The sequence below is a fragment of the Miniopterus schreibersii genome (genome assembly GCF_964146895.1).
Source record: "Miniopterus schreibersii genome assembly, chromosome: 13".
Lineage (NCBI taxonomy): Eukaryota > Metazoa > Chordata > Mammalia > Chiroptera > Miniopteridae > Miniopterus > Miniopterus schreibersii.
The window spans coordinates 38,874,409-38,896,452 of record NC_138113.1 but is presented as its reverse complement, the minus strand read 5'-3'; the positions used below and the strand labels follow the sequence as shown (position 1 = coordinate 38,896,452).

Sequence of the window (22,044 nt, the reverse complement as noted above, 5' to 3'; positions counted from 1 at the left end):
TCAAAAAAGTGGATTCAAAATATACTCTCAGATTAGTCAAAAGAACTGGCTAATGAATCAGAGGTGGACTGTGGTGAAGGGAGGAGTCAAGGATGACCCTCAGGATTCTGGTCTGAGCAAAGGAGTGAGTGGACGAGCAAGCCACTCGAAGAGCTGGGGAAGCCCCAAAGAAGACTGGGCAGGGAAATGAGAGCTCAGTTCATTGTAAATTTGAGGTGCCTAATAATCTCAGTGCGTATACAAGTCTGGAATTCAGTAAAATGGTCAGGCTGGAAGTATAAGTTGAGAGCCATAAGAGATGTTTGATGTCACGCAAACAGATGACTCACTAGTCCAGGACTGAGCCCTAGGGCACTCTTAACATTTAAATACTTGAAAATAGAAGATTTGGCATAATTTATGCCCATTGAAGCAGCAACCTGATAGAGGAAGACAAGGATGTTCCTTCCGTCTTTGTTATTCTTATGGAATCAGACAATCTGATGGACAAAAGAACCTTCAAACCAAGACTTCTCTTAGGATCAGAGGTGTCTTATCTCGGGATTTTCAGACTTCCTCCTCTATTTCTTTCCCTCTACCTGATGGAGCACAAACCTATTAACCTACCAGATATTCTCAGATTACTTCTTTACACAATATGCTGCTTTGAGATCTCAAGTCAAATCTCTATTAACACCACACTAAGATGACAATCCAAAGACCTGTAATTTAGTTTGGGTTATATTATTTTATCCCAGAACTTTTAGCTTCCCTATTCAAACAATTGGGTGTGCCCATAAATGGTCAGAAACGGTCCTGGTCCTAGATAATTTACAGATATACAAGTATTTTGGTGAGTGGGGGTATCGGAGTCTATTTAGCTCAGTTAGCAAAAAGTCCAAGCAAAACAATCTGACTGCCCAAGGCAGTGACACCTGTGCAATGGGTACTACAAGTTATGCAGCTAATACAGCACATTCAAATATTTAAGCACTCAGGACATCAGGTAGTATAAATACCAACAATTTCTGCCTTCATGGCCTGAAAAGCCTCAGCTTTCTCATCTGGGAAATGGAAATAATAATACCTGCTCTATTTCATAGGGATGAAATGAACCAAGGTGCTCTGTGCTCTGTACACTGTATTATGCAATGCAGTCATATGACTATTATTTCCTTTATAGGGAATAAGCTGCCAAAAGGCTTTTAAATAACTATAATAAGCGGGCAAATTTCAGATACAATGAAGGATTTAAAAATCCAGCTAAAGACACATAAAATCATATACATACAAGGATAATGCTTATACAATTTTTTTTAAATGGTAAAAGATTAGAAACAACTTGAATGTCCATGAGTGGGGCATTATTTAAAATGAGTTATAGTCTACCCTACAATGTACTATAACTGCTGCCCTTAAAAAAAGAAGCAGGGCCTCCAGTACAGTCCCCTACTGGGAATCAAACCTGCAACCTTTTGGTGCACAGGACAACGCTCCAACAAACCGACTCACCCGGCCTGGGGCAGAGCCATCTTTTAAATTGAGACTGACCCTCAAGTTCATGCTTGAAACTACCTCAAATTTCTGGTAACAGCCCAGTCAGCATTGGACTTTTGTATTTATTAGGAATGTTTTCTATTTAGCTGAAATCTGCTCCCTCTTCTAGGGTGATGAGCTGAGTTTAGGATCTTTAAACCGTTGTACTATTACACCTTTCTCAGTTTTGAAGAATGTGAACCATCTACTGAGCTACTCGAAAGCCTGAACCATCAGAATACTTAGCAATAGACCCTGGAGCTTGTGTTTTTCTGGTTTACTGAATATTTAGCTCTAGTCCTTTCTGCTCCTGTTGGAAAATCTGAGAAAATGCATTTATTTAATTTCCTGCTTTTGTAATTGCAGTACATGAAACACATTTGAATTTTGGTTCGCAAGTGAAAACGTCCAGGCTTAGTGTCGGCTTTCTGAACATTGTTTTCTGAGGTAGCTAGAGCAGGACCAAGTGCCTGAGCTAAATACGGAGTCCCCAGGAACTGAGTTTGTTGACAAAGTTTGATGGTTTTAGTGTAACTTTCTCTTTTATTCTGATAAAATTAAAGGCAGCTCCTCTTTACAAAAAAAAAAAAAGAAGGGGCAGAACTTCCAGTCAAGATGGTGGAGTAGGTAAACCCTGTGCTCACCCCTCCTCCCAGGGCCACATCAAAATGACAACAAAATATAGAACAACCATCATTGAGAACCACATGAAAACTAGCTGAATAGAGTCCTATAACTAAGGATATACAGCAGAAGAAGCCAAATTGAAACTGTGAATTGCACTAATATTTCTCTTTGACTTTTTGGAATAAACCATACTTGATGATTAAAAAAAAAAGAGGCAATATTACATGTTCAAGTAAGAAACAATCTTAAGGTTTACAAATAAGTGAAAAAAAGGCTAGTTACACAATAGTTTGCAAAGTTTGCTTATATTTGAATAAAATGTTTTCGTATATATGGAATATCTCTGAAAAGATACACAATTAGGTCATCACTGTATATCCTTTGTGCTGTCCGAATTGTGTTCCATGTGTTTGTATTAGTTACTAAAAAAACAAACAACCCAAACTTAAAATCTAACCACAGAGCCTAAAATATCAGAGAGATGTGAAACAGGATGGGTAATAGTTATTATCTTCAATATAAAAAGAGCTTCCTTCAAATAAGAAAAAGAAAAACTTTCCAAAACACAAATGGATCCAAGATTTAGAATTAGCACTTTACAAAAGAAATATATATGGCTAACACGTGTTTTTAAAAATGTTCTTCCTCTTCAGAAATTAAATAAATTAAAAGCAAATGCCAATATTTTACTTATCAGATTGAAAACTAATTATTACACCCAATATTGGTGCATGTGTATGAAATGGGAATGCTCATACTTTACTGGTCAGAGTTGGTTGTTGTTACCTTTCTAGCCATATATATGTATCAAAAGCCTTAAAACATGCACACACACACACTTTATCTCACATCTAAGAACTGAACCTGAGGAAACAATGCAACAAGTACAAAAAGATACATGTGATAGGGATACTACTCACAGCAAATCATGAGAGGGAAGCCAATGTTCACCAAGTAAATGATTAGTTAATAATAAATTATGGTACAACCAAGTACCTACTAAAAGCTAAGTTTCCAAAGAATATGTAAGAATATTAAAAAAAGATTCACAGGACATGGGAGAAAAAAAGATTAGCCAAAGAGAACAGTATACACATTCTGATCTCATGGGTGGAAGAAATACACACCAGGAGGAACCTGGAAAGATATATATCAAAATATTAACATTGATTGTTTCTGGGTGTAAATTACAGTTGATTTTAGCTTTTCTCTTACTTTCTCCCAAGTTTTTTTTTAATAAGTTTTTTTTTAATGGGGGGGAAAATAATAAATGGTATTGAGGAAAACCCTTAGAAGATATAAAAATCCAGTTATACTTTTTCATACTTCTCATTTTTAAATTGCTAAGAATCATGTTATCTAAATCTACATATGAAAAAAGAAAATGCGTAGGGAGATACTTTTATATAGTAATAAAATATCTATCAAATACAGAGGGGTAGAAATACTGCTTTATTTGAGAAACTTACATCCAAATTACTAATATGTGTTTTAAAAAATCCTAATGAGCATCCAGGAAGAAAACATACAGCTTCCACAGGAATAAAGACAAAAAAATGGGGCTGATGATAGCCCCAAATGATATTTCCTAAAAGAAAAAAATGTAATATTTAACATTTCTTCTTTTGAGGCAGGGTAAGTGAACTGCACACATCATAGGTAAAATTTTCTTACTTTAAGAGGAAGAAGGACTGTGATCCTGTCCTGCTTTGATGCATACAATATACACAATACAAAATCCACTCTTCGGATCAAGATGAGGAGAAAAAACTCATTTTTCAACATTTCATTTCTCACGCAATGAAATCCAAAGGTCTGTTGAATCCACCTTTTCGATTCATGTACTGCCTATGATAAAGAAGAAAAATATTCAACAGTCATTAAAAAAATTAATTCTGGATTCCTCTTATGAAAATATAATCATAGCCCTGGCCAGGTAGCTCAGTTAGTTAGAACGTCTTCCTAATACACCAAGGTAGAGGGTTTGATCCCCGGTCAGGGCACATACAAGAATCAACCAATTGCCCGGCTGGCGTGGCTCAGTGGTTGAGTATCAGCTTATGATACAGGAGTCTGAAGTTCATTTCCCCGTCAGGGCACATGCCCAGGTTGTGAGCTCAATCCCCAGTGGGGGACGTACAGTAGGCAGCCCATCAATGACTCTCTCTCATCATTGATGTTTCTCTCTCTCTTTTTCTCTGAAATCATTAAAAAAAAAAAAAAAAATCAATCAATGGCCCTAGCCAGTTTGGCTAGGTGGTTAGAACATCAGCCTGAGGACTGACCAGGCAACCAATCAATGAATCTCTTTCATATCAATGTTTCTCTCTCTGTCTCTGTCTCCCTCCCTCCTCCTCTTCCACACTCTCTGAAAAGCAATGGAAAAAATATCCTTGGGAGCAGATTAAAAAAAAAAAGAACGAACCAACGAATACATAAATAAGTGGAACAAAAATCAATGTTTCTCTCTCTCCCTTCCTCTCTCTCTTAAAAAAAACAAAATCACATGCTTCAGAAATTAAACCTATAAATCACATTTAAGATGGCAAAGTCTAGGGTAAGAAGTATTCAAGATTATTTAATGTACAGTAAGAAAAGATTACTTCACTTCCAAAATAAGCCAAAGCATTTTCGATTTCTATAAAACCCAAATAGAAGTATGGAAATATACTTTCAAAATTATATGGAAAGATTCCACAGACTTTTTAAAAAATCATTTGAAAGTAGGTATTTATTTTAGGTAACACTAAACACCTAGTTTAAGGGAATAGAGGAGAATTCCAAAATAGGTACCCATCAAGTAAATCTGATCGCATACTGTACCAGTTTTCTCCATAAAACTTTATTTGAAGGTAACTTTACAAAGGAATGTCAACCATGATTCTGGTTCCTTAACTCACAAGCGTTCTCAAATCACATTTGCATATTCTAAATTAATTGGAATGTCTGTCTTTAATTGGTGATAAAGGTAGAGAGAAAGGCAATGTTTGAAGATGTCTTCTTGACTTTTCCATTCAGCAGGAAATCAGTGAGATTTCAAGTATGAATTGATTTGTCCTATGGTATTAATAAAATGTCTATACTTAACAGAAGACTATATTTACAGTTGAAGTCCTTACATAATCAATCTAGGTGAGTAATTCAGGAGAGATTTATTTTAAATCTGTAATTATAATAAAATTAAAGTCTAAAGACTTTTAAAAAATGATGTTTTGAAGAAAGGTCTAGTCCTAAAACATATAAGCCAACTATTCTTCTCTATAATAGTTATTAGTTTACATGTAAATTGAAAATTAACACACCAGAATATAAGCAAGAAAGATTAAAACAGGGAGTCTATGGAAAACTGCTACACTTTCTACAAACACAATTATCCCATAATAAATTCTTTCCCAAGCACATTTTTATCATTAGTTCAAACATAATAATGGGGTTATGCATACCTGTACTTCCTCTTCTGAGACACATTTATGGCATAGGCATTTACAGAGCCATCCAACTTTTTCCCCTGGAGAAAATCAGTAAATATAGAAAACAGGAAGGATACATTAAATGCCTTAATCAAAAGAACTGAATCCTATAGACAGACTTAAATTGGCAAGATCCATCTAAGAATGAGGTAGCCCAATGACAGAATTTTCAGATCCTGATGACATCCCATGAACTCTCAAGTATTACCAACTCTGTTTTGCTTTTTTAGAATAACACACAAATAATATAATATTCAAACCAACAGACATTCATGGTTTATGTATTATGTGCAAGGCATATAGGGAAATAGGGTAGCAGATCCTAACCTTTTTTGGTCAAAGCATTCTTTGAAACCACATACAAGTTAAGGATATTTTATCTAGAAAAATTCACATCCTCAAATCATGGGTGGATCAGTCAACATTCATATAAGTCCCACTTGTTACACAGGCCTTGCATTTTGGATTTTTAAATCAGGAATCAGAATACAGAATAACTGGTGCTAATGTTGAGTGTCACATGTATCTTGGCCTTTTCTCTTTTTCATGAATTCTTTTATGGGTCTTTTCATTCAGCCAAGTTATCTCACCACTTGCTGTTCCTCATGCCTGAATTACATCCCAACTCCCATTCAATGTTCAACTATCTGGTTCTTTTTTTTTAAAAAAAACACATACATATCTTTATTGATTTCAGAGAGAGGAAAGGAGGGGGGGAGAGAGAGATAGAAACATCAATGATGAGAGTGTCATTGATTGGCTGCCTAGCCCCGCAACCAGGGCATGTGCCCTGACTAGGAATCGAACCCCAATTTCCTGGGTCCTAGGTCGATGCTCAACTGCTGAGCCACGCCCGGCCGGGCTCCGGTTCTTATATATTGTTCAAGGCCCAATTCCAATAATCTAGCTGGCAGGAAGTGCCCTCTTCTCTAACTCCCACAGAATGTTAACTGGGCTTTCCTCACAATACCCTCCATGTTCCAATCTGTATTATCATGATGTACATACTTGATGCTATGTCCCGTATGAGACTGCAAGCTTCTTGATGGAGGGATATGACTGTGAGTCACCTTTGCATACTCACATCCTAGGCCACTGACTGCACTTGCAGGTGCTCAGAAAATAATTGTTAAATGTATGAAAATCATCGGTTAATGCTCATTTTCTCCCCACCCCACACGCATGCACACACACATGGCCCTCAACCCCCACCTTCCTGCATTATTACTCACAGGAGCATACCCTATCTGTGTAGCATACTTATTAGACATCCGTGCTAGGGCAAAAAAAAGATTCTTACTCATTGGCCTAAAGGCATGTACAGATTAGGTACATATTTGAAGTGGAGGTAAAATAAATATATTTGGGCTTACTTTTCTTTTCCTATTTTCGCTACATTTGGGGGGGAGGGAAGAATACTGGATAAATTACTTGAGGTAAATGATTTTGACCTCTCAAGAATAGGAGATAGGCATGACTTGGAAAGACTGGCTTGGAAAAAAAAGGAAATAATTCTAAGTTTATAAAGGCTTAATGATTTTTGAAAACTACTTGCAGAGTTGTATATTAATAGCCCTATTTTCATTTACATGCTGGAATAGAAAATTATCCATTAATAAACATAACCAAACTTCGAATATTTCTAGAATGTTAAAATGGAAGGGAAAATAAGTGACTACATTGGCATATGAAAAGATCCCATCATAGATCAATAATATACCACAAATACACATTACTGAAAAACACAAGTGAGCTTATAACTGATAGTCATATGAAGCTAACTGCATACAAACTACATTAACATCCTTGCAGATGTCATTAATTGCAACATTGGGCAACGGTAATCCCCTTGCCCCCAAAAGGGAAAATAATTCTGGTAAGTTTTCTCTAGTCTTCTAAAAAATAAATAAATAAATGTATAGTTGCTTTACTTTGGAGATATTTTTATTCACCCCACATATACATTAATAAATCATTTCACTTACAAAATACTCTGGAATGCAAATATTTCAGAAAAAAAAGCTGATACATAAACTATATTAAATTCCAAAATGGAGTTCACGTAACTATTTGTAGGAATAAGAGCTCATTCTTAATTTTTTCACTTCAAAACATTCATGCCTCAGTACTCCTCTTACTTTATGCAATATCATTTTAATTAATTAATTAATTAATTTAAGAATAGTTTATTGATTTTTAGAGAGAAAGAGGAAGGAAGAGAGAGAGAGAAACACTGATATGAGAGCGTATGCCTCCTGCATGCACCTCTACTGGGGAACAAGCCCACAACTAGGGCATGTGCCCTGACCAGGAAATGAACCAGCAAACTCTTGGTGCACAAGACACTACCTAACCAACTGAGCCACATCAGGCAGGGCATATACAATGCTGTTTTAAAAGAACATGTGAGTCCTAGCGGGTTTGGCTCAGTGGTTAGAGTGTCGGCCCTTAGAAGAGTCTCAGGTTTGATTCCGGTCAAGGGCACGTACCTCAGTTGCAGGCTTGATCAGGGCACGTGCGGGAGAGAACCAATTGATGTGTCTCTCTCACATCGATGTTTCTCTCTCTCTCTTTCCTTTCCACTCTCTCTGAAAAGCAGTGGAAAAAATATCCCTGGGTGAAGATTAAAGGAACACATAAACCCTATACAATCATATCAGTTAGAAACGCTTATAGCATGTGAAATTACCCCACTCCATTAACAACTCAATGGAATACAAGCTTAGGGGAAGTGGATTATTTTCCCCCAAAATATCAATTTCCATTTATGAAACTAAAAGTTTTAAAAATACATTCCCTCTCCACACACATTTTCCCTGTCTATCCTACTAGCTCCCTGCAATCCCTCTACCCCCTGTCCATTTCCTCTCTCAAACTCCCCTTTCCCCTATTTCTCTCTTTACCCAATTCCCTCCCTCCCTCCCTCTCTCTCTCTCTCCTCTCTTTCCCTATAATCCCTGACTTTAGCTCCCTTTCCACAAACCCTCCCTTTTTCCTCTCCCATTTCATTATTCTTTCCAGTATTGTGATACCTAGACAGCATTCAATCTCCAATCCACCCCTCTCTGAGCTATGAGACATGTATGCAGCTACCCAATGTCATCTTCATCTGGCAGCTCAATTTCCTTCGTCTGTTTCACAACACTTCCCCTTCTCATAATCCTTTCTTGGTTAACCCTACCACCTAGTCTTTCAGCCTGTCACCTCAGGGTCATCACTGACTGCTCACTCCCACTGCCAACACCACTAACTCTGGCTCCTGAATGGTTCCCAATATTCTGGCCCCTCCTCTCAGTTCAGGCCTTCATCATCTTTCACTTGCACAACTCAGCAGTTCTCCTTGCCTCCAATCTAACCTGCCTCCCATCTGTGCTCCAATGCTGCCCTGAGTCATCTTTCTAAAACACACAAAAAATCCTATCACTCCTTTTCTTACACCTTGCTGACCAGCTATTTTGAGCCAGAACTTGCTCCTGTGGCTGGCTACTTTTCCCCACTAGAATGAATACTCATGACCAGTCAGCAAGGTGTTTAAAATTATTTAAATTAATGTAAGTACAGACACAAGTCAACTTGAGACCAGTGAGCAAGGTGTTAAAAATCATAGCTTTCTCTTAACACCTAAAGAATCAACTCTAAATTCCTTTGTATGGCCAAGGGCAGCAAAAACCCTCTGTGATTTGCTTCCTACCTCTGTCTCCAGCCTCATTGTAGTCACTGGCCCATCAGCACCATTTTAACAGTCACTGAATTTGAAATTCCCACAATCCTTCATGCCTACATGGCATTTTCATGAGCTCCTCCTTCTACTTCAAATGATCTTCCTCCTCTTTGTACTGAGCCCTTTAAGATCTAACTCAACATCATCCCAGGCAAACACTCTCTGGATTCCAATGGTACCTCACTGCTTCCTTCTGTGCTCTCAAAGCCCTTAATACAGATAGTTATTGTCTTTTAACTGAATAAACTTGTACCAGTGGAGGAAATTACACAGGCAACAGTAAAAGAATACGGAAAAATGGGACAGCCACAATGGATTAGTTCAAATCAGAAGGCTTAACTGGCTTCCAGTTTTACTTACTTTTGTGGAGTCAAAGGCGGCAAATCCCATTACCTTCATCATTTCTATTTCTTCCTCTGTTTTGCCTTCTAAGTCTTCCTCTGCAAAAATAAGTGATAATTTTTAAAACACTATCATTTTAGATATATAAAAGGAAAGGTGGCAAGAGATTAACAGTCCTTCTACCTTACCAGCAGAGAACACATAAAACAATTAGCTAAAGAGTTGAGTTAATGAAAAAAAAAATTTCTCTTAAATTTGGGCAGAATGTAACTTAAGAGGCAAGGGAGAAATGTGCTCTCCACTTTCCATCAGAGGAGACTGCTTAGCCCTGGATTGTGTGGCTCAGTTGGTTGGGCATCGTCCCAAGCACCAGAAGGTTGCCTGTTCGATTCCTGGTCACGGTCATATGCCTGGGATGAGGGCTTCACAGGGGAGTTTTACCAAACATTCAAAGAAGAACTAATACCTATCATCCTCAAACTACTCCAAAAAATCCAAGAAGGAGGAACACTTTCAAGTTCTTTTTACCAGGCCAGCATTATCCTAATCCCAAAACCAGATAAAGACACTACAAAGAAAGAGAACTACAGGCCAATATCCTTGATAAACATAGATGCAAAAATCCTCAACAAAATATTAGCAAATCAGATTCAGCATTATATTAAAAACATCATACACCATAACCAAGTGGGATTTATTCTGGGGATGCAAGGCTGGTACAATATTTGCAAATCAATAAATGTGATACATCACATAAACAAACTGGAAGACAAACATGATGATATCAATAGAGGCAAAAAAACCCCGACAAAATCCAGCACCCATTTTTGATAAAAACTCTCAGCAAAGTGGAAATGGTGGGATCATACCTCAACATAATAAAGGCCATATATGACAAACCTACAGCCATACTCAATGGGCAAAAACTAAAACATTCCCCCTAAGAACAGGAATGAGACATGGGTGTCCACTTTCATCACTCTTAGTCAACATAGCACTGGAAGTCTTAGCTATAGCGATTAGACAAGAAGAAAAAATTAAAGGCATCCAAACTGGAAAAGAGGAAGTAAAACTGTCATTATTTGCAGATGACATGATATTGTACATAGAAAACCCTAAGGACTCCACCAAAAAACTATCAGATTTAATACATGAATTCAGCAAGGTAGCAGGATACAAAATCAACATCCAGAAATCGATGGCATTTTTGTTACACCAACAATGAACTCTCAGAATGAGAAACTGAAAAAATATACCATTTACCATTGCAACAAAAAAATTAAGATACTTAGGAATAAACTTAAACAATGAGATAAAAGACCTGTGCTCAGAACACTATAGGACGATGAAAAAAAGAGATAGAAAAGGACATAAACAGCAGAAGCGAGGCCGCGATGGCAGATGAGATCGCCAAGGCTCAGGCCGCTCCGCCTGGTGGCGACAAAATCTTCAGGAAGATTATTCGCAAGGAAATCCCAGCCAAAATCATTTCTGAGGATGAGTAGTGTCTTGCTTTCCATGACATTTCCTCTCAAACACCAACACATTTTCTGGTGATACCTACGAAGCATATATCCCAGATTTCTGCAGCAGAAGACGATGATGAAAGTCTTCTTGGACATTTAATGATTGTTGGCAAGAAATGTGCTGCTGATCTGGGCCTGAAGAAGAGTTATCAAATGGTGGTGAATGAAGGCTCAGATGGGGGACTGTCTGTGTATCATGTTCATCTTCATGTTCTTAGAGGTCAGCAAATGAATTGGCCTCCTGGTTAAGCATGATTTAGGGATAATTTTCCCTACTCTAGGCAATGATCAGTTTTGCAAGTTCTAATGTGCTAAACAGTACACTTATTTTTGCCTGTGTATGGAGAAACTGAGGAAATAATTTCTAAGACCCATACATAATAAAAGCCATTGCTGCAAAAAAAAAAAAAAAAAAGAATATAAACAAGTGGAAGAATATACCATGTTCACGGATTGGTAGAATTAACATCACTAAAATGTCCATACTACCCAAAGTAATCTATAGATTCAATGCAATCCCTATTAAAATACCAATGGCATATTTCACAGATCTAGAACAAACACTACAAAAATTTATATGGAACCAAAAAAGACCCCGAATAGCTGCAGCAATCTTGAGAAAGAACAAGGTTGGAGAGATCACAATACCGGGTATCACGTTATACTACAAATCTGTAATCAAAACAGCTGGAACTGACACAAGAACAGGCATATAGATCAAAGGAACTGAACAGAGAACCCAGAAAATGACCCAAACCATTATGCTCAATTAATATTTGACAATGGAGGCAAGAGCATACAATGGAATAAAGACAGTCTCTTCAATAAATGGTGTCGGGAAAATTGGAGAGGTATATGCAAAAAAATGAAGCTAGACCACCAACTTACACCACACACAAGAATAAACTCAAAACAGATAAAAGACTTAAATATAAGTCACAAAACCATAAAAATCCTAGGAAAAAACATAGGCAGCAAAATATCAGACATCTCACATAGCACAATTTCCATAGATACATCGCCTAGGGCAAGAAAACAAAAGAAAAAATAAACAAATGGCACTACATCAAACTAAAAAGCTTCTGTACTGCAAAGAAAATCAGCATCAAAATGAAAAGGGAACCCACTCTATGGGAGAACATATTTGCCAATGATACACCTGATAAGGGATTTTTTTTTAATCCTCAACCGAGGATACTTCTTCCATTGTTCTTCAGAGAGATTAGAAGGGGGAGAGAGAGTGAGAGAGAGAGAAACAGTGTTGAGAGAGACACACTGATTGGTTGCCTCCTGCATGCACCCTGACTGGCGCTGGGTACTGAGCCTGCAACTGAGGTACGTTCCTATGGCCTGAATCGAACCCAGGACCCTTTAGTACAAAGGCCGACATTCTAACCACTGAGCAAAACTGGCTAGGGCCGATAAAGAGTTAATTTCTAAAATATATAAAGTATTCATACAGCCCAGCAGGGCGTGGCTCAGTGGTTGAGCAGCGATCTAGGATCCAGGAGATCCAGGTTTGATTCCCAGTCAGTGCACATGTCTGGGTTGCAGCCTCGATCCCCGTTTGGGGGCCTACAGGAGGCAGATCAGTGACAACTCTCTCATCACTGATGTTTCTATCTCTCTCTCCTTCTTTCCTCTCTCTGAAATCAATAAAAAATATATTAAAATAAATAAACTACTCATACAATTCGACAAAAGGAAGACAAACAATCCAATTAAAAAATGGGCAAAAGAGTCCAGCCAGCATAGCTAAGTGGTTGAGCTGCAACTTTCAAACCAGGTCATGGTCACATTCGCAGTCAGGGCACATGCCTGGGTTTCTGGCTCGATCCCCAGTAGGGAGTGTGCAGGAGGCAGCTGATCAATGACTCTCGTCATTGATATTTCTATCTCCCTCTCCCTCTCCCTCTGAAATCAATAAAGACATATTAAAAAAAAAAAAAAATCAACCTCGAGACATTGACATACTGTTATCTAATAACATTACCAGTAACAGACTGACATATTTCGGGGGGGGGGGGGGAATTAGCCAAAGAACTTATATGCATATATGCACAACCCATGGACACAGAGAGTAGTGTGGTGAAGGCCTAGGGAGGGGGTGGGAGTAGGGTGCAAGGGGTTAATTGGGGGGGGGGGGAAGGAGACATCTGTAATACTTTCAACAATAAAGATAAATTAAAAACAAAAAAAGGACATGCTTTAAGTCTTTAGCCAGGACAACCTTTAATATCAGACATGACACTTGTTTTGAGGGTACTTCCAAAATAAAATATGCTCACATTTTTAATTGTCTTTCCTATATCAGAGGCACCATAGATAACCAGAAACTCACTGAGGTACAATTAAAACAAAATCTCAAAACCATATGCAATGAACACTATTAAAACCTTAATATATTACAATGTTCAAAAATTATACTCTTATAATTTTATCATGCCTGAAGTTATCCAAACTCTTCCTACAGTTTCTTATCTAATAACATTACCAGTAATCTGACGTTCTTTGCTCTTTGTTTCTTTCTTTTCCTCATCTCTTCTTTCTTTCAGTCGAGAAGGGGAAGGAGATGTGGATCTATGTCGTCTTGGGGATCTAATATTTAATAAGTAAAGAGGTCAGAAACAGACACATACCTGGCCACTTGTGTCAATCAGCACAGATATACATGAGTGCCTGAAAGGTAAAGGCTGAACAAAAGCCAGGCTCCAGAGAACCACGAGTCCATTTCCTATAGAAGAATAAGTTAGAAGGTTCTGCCTAGGCCCTGATTGTTAACAACATAAATACAGTCTTAGTATAGCTAGGGCTACAAAACTGTAAGCCAGAAAAATGTCACTGAACAGTTTCTATCAGCTACACATAAACACACAGAAAGCTGACTTAAACAGCAATTGATGCTTATTAAGAATCAAGAGTCCATTCTAGGTTATTCCAAGATCTCACGTTCTTGATTATAGTTGAATAAATCTTTATCACCAAAAAGTCAATAAAAAACAAAACACTTATTTCTTATTCTTGCCAAGCACCACGTTAAGTTTCTCACTTACTCCTAAAGGCAACTCTAGGAATAGAGACTTATTAACCCCATTCACCAATGGAAATGTTAGGTTTCCAATAAGGTGGGCTTAAGTTCCCCTCATTTCATGACATTGTAAATTGCCTTAGAAGTGATAAAATCAAAGTAAAGGGCAAGAACTAGTTTCTTTGGGACTTTCGGTAAAACCCAGGGCTATGTTCTGCACTTACCTGGAGCGTCTTCTGTGCGGGGATCGAGAGCGACTCCTTCTCCTGTCTCTCTCCCTGGACCGGGACCTATCTCGGCGCCTGCGTTCTCTCTCCCGGGAAGTGGACCGGGACCGCCTACGCTCTAACACAAACAAAATTGCAGAGCCGAAAATTACCTCAAACATTTAGAGCTGCACTGTCCAATATGAATATAATGTGAGCCATTTCTAGTAGTCAATTAAAAAAGTAAAAAGCAGGTGAAATTAATTGTAACAGTGTTATTTGGCTAAATACATATATTTCCAAACTATTAACGTTTCCACATGTACTCAATATAATAAAATTGAGATTTTTTTACTTTTTTTAATACTAAATCGAGGAAATACGGTATGTATCATACAATTAAACAGTACTTCTTAATTCTGATTTAGCACATCTTAAGTGCCCAAATAGGTGGATCCAGGCTTCACTGAACTTTTAAGAAAATCAAGTCTTGTACTAGTTTAAGGTGGTGAAAACTAACCAGGGGACGGAACCGAGGGTCTAAGTTAGAAGTCCTGTGTTCTGTACATGGCACTGCCTCATTTCTGGGAATGGCGACCAGAAGACCTTAGGAGGTGAGCTCCCAGGACGCAAGAATCTAAAAATCGATTTCCCTACTACAATAAACTGGAGTAACCTAACATTAAGCATTAAGACACAGGCAGTATCACATGCTGAGTGTTACGGAATGTGCCATTAATTCTCACATAAGTTTTTAAAGTTCGGTAATATTACCCCCCATGTCTAATTACGGAAATTCGGACTCAGAAAGGTTAGATGACCTGCACACTGTCACCCAGAAATTAAACGAAGGAACCGTGGTCTAAGTCTAAATTACCCAGTCACAAGAATGTCAAAAGTTACTACAGGAGTCTGCCAAAGAGCGAAACTCAATTTATAAAGGAGAAAAAACACCTGCTTTCAAACTAAAGGGCCGAGGTCTTTGTTCCCCCATTCACCCCCGCCCCCCACCCCGCTCTTCTCGGCAGTAAAGGGCCTGAATCTCAGCTGCTCTCGCACAGGAAAAAAGAGAGGGGAGATGTGCCTCCAACCGAGCACCAAATCCTACAAATTGCTTCTGGACTCACCCCTCCGTGGGGAGCGGCTGCGGCTGCGACCCATTTGGAGCGCTCCTCCACCTCACGCCGCCTCGGAAACCACTGTGCAGCGATTTCCGGGAGGGCCGGAACTGCGCTTTCACTGCCGACTGGAAAACAGTGGAACGACTCACAAGGGTTCCGGCCTCTAAAGAACTGAGGCTGCGCAAACCAGCCCAGGATCGCGCGGCCCGCTTCTGCGCTGGAAGATGCCGGTGAGAAGCTGCTTGTTACCTCTGCTCCCTCGTGCTGGCTTTTGTTTCGCCGTGGGCATTAAAGCGTGCTAGTTGATGTGATTATAGAAATCTGGAAAAACGCGTATGTCCACCACCCTAACAGTTTTCATTCCCTCACCCCCGTTTTTCTTTCCAGTTCTTGTCCACATGCACAAAATATTTCATATCAAACCAATTCTAACCTGGGCACCACGGTGGGTCAGGAAGCAGAGGGAGCGAGGGGAAAGCATGTGTAAGAGACTTGATTGTGGTTTTTGAAGGAAGGAATGGGAGATGCAGGGTAGGTGGGTGTATTTGTGATTGGCTAGTTTGAATAATTTCAGCGGGTTTTGGGATGTAGGGGCTGTCCAGGGTTGTTTCGTAGCTGGCCCTGGACTCATTAGGGCAAAGGAATAGTGCCTGGTTTGTGAAAGGTTGGTAAAGAAGGGGGTTAGAGGACATAGGCTACCAATTCAAAGATACTCTCCTAAGGCTGCAGGTGTTAAAACATGAGAAAATAAAAGAAACAAAAAAGCATGATTAATAAAATTATTCACATGACCATTTATTGCACACCCGGGTACCAGAGGATTAATAGTGAAAAAGACATGCCTGCTCTTGAGTAGACTGCTGGCCACTGAGGGATACAAACTAGCCAACAGTGTGAACCTGCACTGATAGGGGAAGAACATTACGAGGGCACCTAAGACTGATACCTAACTGGTTTTGAGGGGGAGGGTTGTCAAGAGAAGTTCCCAGAAGGAAGTGATGTCCAACAAGACCTTAGGGAGGAGTAGAAATTAGCCAGGTGACGTTTGTAGTGGGGAGAGGTGGGAGAGATTGTGGGGGCAGAGGGGGCTGCACATACAAGGGTGAGGATGGGCTATGCAGAGAACTGAAAGTATGGCAGTCACTTGGGGAACAAGGAGTGGAAATGTAATGACAAGGCCAGAATAGATTTGGAAACTATGGCAGTTACCCTGAAGCAAAGGATGGGAGGGAACCAGATTGAGTTTATTCAGAGAACACTGATAATGTACAGGCTTGACTGGGGGAATGGCATAGGAGACCAGTACAATAATTTGGATTGTAAATTACAATGGCCTGTACTAGAATGGTATCAACAGTTATGGTGGGAAGTGCTTAAATTTGAGAAATAGTTGGTGAAATAGAAAAACTTGGGGATGTTTGTATGCAGAGGGTGAGGGAATTAGAAGGTTCAAGAATGACATCCAGGTTTCAGGTTAGTGAAACTAGGTGGATGGCAGCATCATTTGCTAAGATAAGGCATGTAAGATCAATTCTGGGGAAAGAAGATACATTCATATCAGGACAAGGTAATTTGAAGTGCCATTTTGAACACCCAAGAGGAGATACCAAGTAGATGTGTATTTGGAGCTCAGAAGAGATCTAGGCTGGAACTACAGAAAAAGGAGTCATCAGAATACAGATGTTCATTTGAAGCTGTGGAGGAAAAGAGGCCACAAAAACTTTTTTTTTCAAATATATCTTTTCTTTTTAAACCTGAGATGAATTTCTTCAGTGTAATTTTTCTCTATAATCTCGGATTTTTAAAAAAAACATATCTTTATTGATTTGAGAGAAGGGAGACAGAAACATCAATGATGAGAGTCATTGATTGGTTGCCTTCTGCAGGCCCCTGGCTGGGGATCAAGCCCCCAACCCAGGCATTTGCCTTGACTAGGAATTGAACCAGGATCTCCGGATCCTAGGTGGTTGCTCAACTGCTGAGCCACACCTGGCTGGGCCACAAAAGCTTTTTTTGAAAGCTGCTTATGGTGGGTAGTCACATCCTAGGCCACTACCTTCCAAGGCAATGAATGGTCAATCTTTACCTTAACTGAGCCTGTTTGTTTGCATCTACGATAATATATCTCTGGAATATCAATTTTCCTTTTTCTGGACCCCTCAAAACTCAGGCACTGTTCTGCAGAGACCACAAATTCTCTCATTGTTAATTGTTCACTGTTAACTATCCTGCACCCACCTAAGTAAAAGAACTGTGTCTATCATTTTACTTTTAATCCAATCCCAGAGGTCGCCTCCCCCACTTTGCTTTGTCCCACCTCCCTAATCTATCACCAGTGGATTTCATGTAACTCCCTTATGGCTCCTCCTTAGATTTTAATGTATGAAACAAGGTGCAAGACTGCCATTCTCCAGAGCACTGTCTCAATCCGTTGAGATTCTCCTTCCTGGCATTTGTTGACAGTTTGGCTCAAATAAACTCACAAAAATTCACGGGTTTGAATGCTTTTACATTGGCAAAGCCCTGAGAGTGCATGAATTCACCCACTTCCTGCAAATTGAAGAAAAAAGGCCTGGAGATAGCCACAGGAGGAATCCTCAAAGACTAAGGAATGGTCAGAAAAACAGAACGAAAACTGGGTAAGTGTGGTATGAGAAAGTTTAAGAGAAGGCTGTTTTTAAAAAAATATGTTTTCATTGATTTCAGAGAGGAAGGGAGGGGGAGAGTGAGAAACATCAATAAGAGAATCATTGATTGGCTCCCTCCAGCACGACCCCTACTTGGGGAGCAAGCCCATAACCTGGGCATGTTGCCCTGTCGGGGAACTGAACTCTGATAGCTCCTGGTTGATGGTTTGACATTCAACCACTGAGCAACATCTGCTGGCTGCTTTTTTTTTAAATCCTCACCTGGGGATATTTTTTCCATTGCTTTTCAGAGAGAGTGGAAGGGAGAGAGAAACATCAATGTGAGAGACACATACCAATTGGCTGCCTCCCTGCACAGGGGCTGGACTGGGGCCGGGGTTGAGCCTGCAACCAAGGTACATGCCCTTGACCAGAATCAAACCCGAGACCTTTCAGTCCGTGAGCCAGCGCTCTCGCCACTGAGCCAAACTGGCTGGGGCTAGGCTGCTTTTTTTAAGGACAAAAAAGTGGTTAATTTTAAATGTTAAAAGGAGTGAAAAAAAATCCAAAGACATGGAACCTATAGGATTTAGCAACAAAGTCTTTGTTGACTCAGGAAGTTTTCGTGAGGTTGAGTTGTCAATGGCTTTTGAATGAAGACAGTTTGGAGAATGCTGTGGACTTTGGTGATGCAGGGCAAAATATGGTAGTTGGTAAATGTGTGACTGATGGTTTTTCAAAGATGGGAGAAATTCAGCACATTTAAATAGTGAGTGAAGGAGTCAGTAGAGAGGAAAAAAGTAGAGAAAGGGAAAAAACAAAGGATTAAGTTCTGTAAAAGGACACCCTGAGATCAACCTTAGGCAGGAAATGGCTCCTCCCCTTTAAGATGTGGGATGGACATTGGGTTCTGCTAGGGCTGCTTCCTTATTTACCGATCAGGTTGCCCTCTCTCAGGATGTACATTGTCCAGCAGTGTGTATCTTCAGCATTGTATCTGGAAGAAAATCTTGTTTTCAATACATGGTTTGAAGTTCTCTCATTCTAAAGGCCATTTAGATGGAATTTGAGTGGGGAGGGTGGGTTAAGGTAAACACTTGTGATCACACTTGTAAGTTTCTTCCCCAACTGACCCTTTTTTTTCAATAAAGGCAAATTGTATTTAAAGTATGTGTGTGTACCAACATTAACCATCTGTGATTCTCTGGAAATGTACTATCTCTAGCCTTGGTTAAATTTTGTCTTACCTTTGCCAGCCCTGTTTCATACAAAAAGTATCCTTTACAAAAGTATCCTACTTTGTCATTCCATATGGATGCCTGCTGTTGAGTCAGTAATTTTCCCCCAAATTAGATGTAATCTGACCACTAGTTAACAGTGATTGATGATGTTTGAAACTTGGCTTTTATACACCTGTACCCTGGACCTTGGGAAGAATTTCAGACTCTCTGTTTGGGGAGGGAACTGTACTATGCCGTTTGTTTTTTAATAGTCAAGTGATTAGATCCACATTGCTTGAAATTATGGCTCAATATATCATTTTAGGTGATTGACAAGTTATCTATCATTTGTACCCTGGCTCTATTATCTTTTCTTCTTCTTTAAAATATATCTTTTATTTATTTCAGATAGAGGGGGAGAGAGGGAGATAGAAACATCATTGAGGAGAGAGTTGTCATTGATTGGCTGCCTCCTGTATGTCCCCGACCGGGGAATGAGCCCACAACACGGGCATGTGCCTTCACCCTGGGAATGGAACTGAGATCTCCTGGATCCTAGGTCAATGCTCAACCGCTGAGCCAGGCCCTGTCAGGCTCTTTTTTGTTCTTTACCTGGGTTCATCTTTAAGGGAATAAAACCTTTGACATAGTTTCGGTATCAACAGTCCACTATTCTAGGTCAAATCTATTTGGTAGATCTTTCTGCAAAGATGGAAATACTCTATTATCTGCACTGCCCTATATTGTAGCTACTGGTTACATGTGATTACTAAGCACTTGCAATGGGCCTACTGTGACTGAGGAAGTAAAATTTAAATTTTATCTTAATGAACTTAAATTTAGATAGCCACAGTGACTCTTGATAACACTATTTTTGCACGTGATGTTGCAAATTGTTCATGTACAATAGTGATAGTGTTCAAAGGCTTGAAGTTAAATAAAATCTTGGCTGCTAGCCTTGGCCAGTTTGGCTCAGTGGTTAGAGCCTTGGCCCAAGGACTGAAGGATCTCGGGTTCGATTCCAGTCAAGGGCATGTACCTTGGTTGTAGGCTTGATCCCCTGGGTGCAGGAGGCAACCAACTGATGTGTCTCTCTCACACTGACGTCTCTCTCTCTCACTTCCAATCTCTCTGAATAGCAATGGAAAAAATATCCTGGGGTGAGGATTAAAAAAAAAAATGTTGGCTGCTAAACATTTGGTGAAAAAGCTACTAACTACCATTGTTCATTTAATTTTGGTTTGCTAAGTTTCAAGGCAAATATATATATATACAGTAAACCCTTGACTTTGCGAACCTTCGTTTAATGGACTTCGGATTTAGCTGACAAAATTTCTGGTCCATATGTCATATGTGAAAATTAACACCCCATTATTTTAAAATGCTTTGAACCAAGACTTGCTTATAGTTAAATTAACAGAATTTTTTTGTTAACTTATTTTTAACAAATTTTAGCAAATAGGTCATATGTTGGGAAAAACGCTAATAATTTCACTGACATAATTAAATACTACGTATCTACAACTACAGTCTATATATTTAAATCCACGAGTTGCCCTAGCCAGTGAGGCCCAGTTGTTAGAGAGTCGGCCTTCGGTCTGAAGGATCCCAGGTTTGACTCCAGCCAAGGGCATGTATCTTGGTTGCAGGCTTGGCCCTGGTGGGGGCTCGAGCAGGAGGCAACTCATCGATGTGTCTCTCTCACATAGATGTTTCTCTCTCCCCTCTTTCCACTCTCTGAAAAAGCAATGGAAAAAATATCCTCGGATGAAGATAAAAAATAAATAAGTCCGTGAGTCACCACGGGTAAACAGCATTGGGCAAGTGATTAGCACTTGATTACACCGCATTGAGTTTGGTATTTGGTTCTGTTGTCGAGTGGTGTGACTTTCTGCAGTACTGATAAGAAACAGTCTTCAGTGAAAAAAGGTTAGGTGCAGTCCGGCCAGGTGTGGCTCAGCGATTGAGCATCAACCTAGGATCCAGGAGATCACTATTCGATTCCCGTCAGGGCACATGCCCGGGTTGCAGGCTTGATCCCCAGTTGGGGGCATGCAGGAGGCAGCCGATCAGTAACTGTCTCATCATTGATGTTTCTCTCTTTCTCTCTCCCTTCCTCTCTCTGAAATCAATAAAGATATATTAAAAAAAAAAAAAAGGTTAGGTGTAAAATTTGCTTCCATTTGAATAAAATATATGTTTCTGTACATATGGAGTATCTCTGAAAGGATATTCAATTAGATCATCACTGTATATCCTTTGTGCTGTTTGAGTTATGTTTCATGTGTTTGTATTAGTCACTAAAAAAAAAAAATACCCAAAAAACCACCCAAATTTCAAATCTAACCACAGAGCCTCAAATATGAAAGATGTGAAACAGAATGGGTAATGGTATTATCTTCACTATCAAAAGAGCTTCCTTCATATAAAGAAAAGGAAAACTTGCCGAAAACACAAATGGATTCAAGATTTGGAATTAGCACTTTACAAAAGAAATATATATTCCTCGCCCAGCTCGCATGACTCAGCAGTTGAGCACTGACCTAGGATCAGATCACAGTTTGATTCCTGGTCAGAGGACATGCCCCAGTTGCCGGCTCGATCCCCAGTAGGGGGCATGGAGGAGGCAGCCGACAAATGA

General features: G+C 39.4%; 1 protein-coding gene and 1 pseudogene across 3 annotated transcripts; one reads left to right on the top strand and one right to left on the bottom strand.

Moving 5' to 3' along the window:
* Positions 1–3,571: 3,571 nt before the first annotated feature.
* Positions 3,572–15,673, bottom strand: LOC308566591 (uncharacterized protein). 2 transcript variants are annotated; one of them, XR_014000187.1, is made up of 7 exons: positions 15,563–15,673; positions 14,454–14,574; positions 13,696–13,799; positions 9,694–9,773; positions 5,586–5,650; positions 3,817–3,990; positions 3,572–3,730 (listed from the first exon to the last, which is right to left on the bottom strand). XR_014000187.1 is itself a non-coding variant. In XM_081157040.1 (6 exons), the coding sequence occupies exons 1-6, from the start codon at positions 15,594–15,596 to the stop codon at positions 3,936–3,938; spliced, it is 459 nt and encodes a 152-aa protein (XP_081013166.1). In that variant the 5' UTR covers positions 15,597–15,673; the 3' UTR covers positions 3,572–3,935. The 2 variants fall into 2 exon arrangements, 1 of the variants encoding a protein (XP_081013166.1); XM_081157040.1 differs by having other exon boundaries at positions 3,572–3,990.
* Positions 11,060–11,541, top strand: LOC308566592 (adenosine 5'-monophosphoramidase HINT1 pseudogene; annotated as a pseudogene). Its single transcript has one exon. The product of its transcript is annotated as an adenosine 5'-monophosphoramidase HINT1 pseudogene (transcript).
* Positions 15,674–22,044: the final 6,371 nt, after the last annotated feature.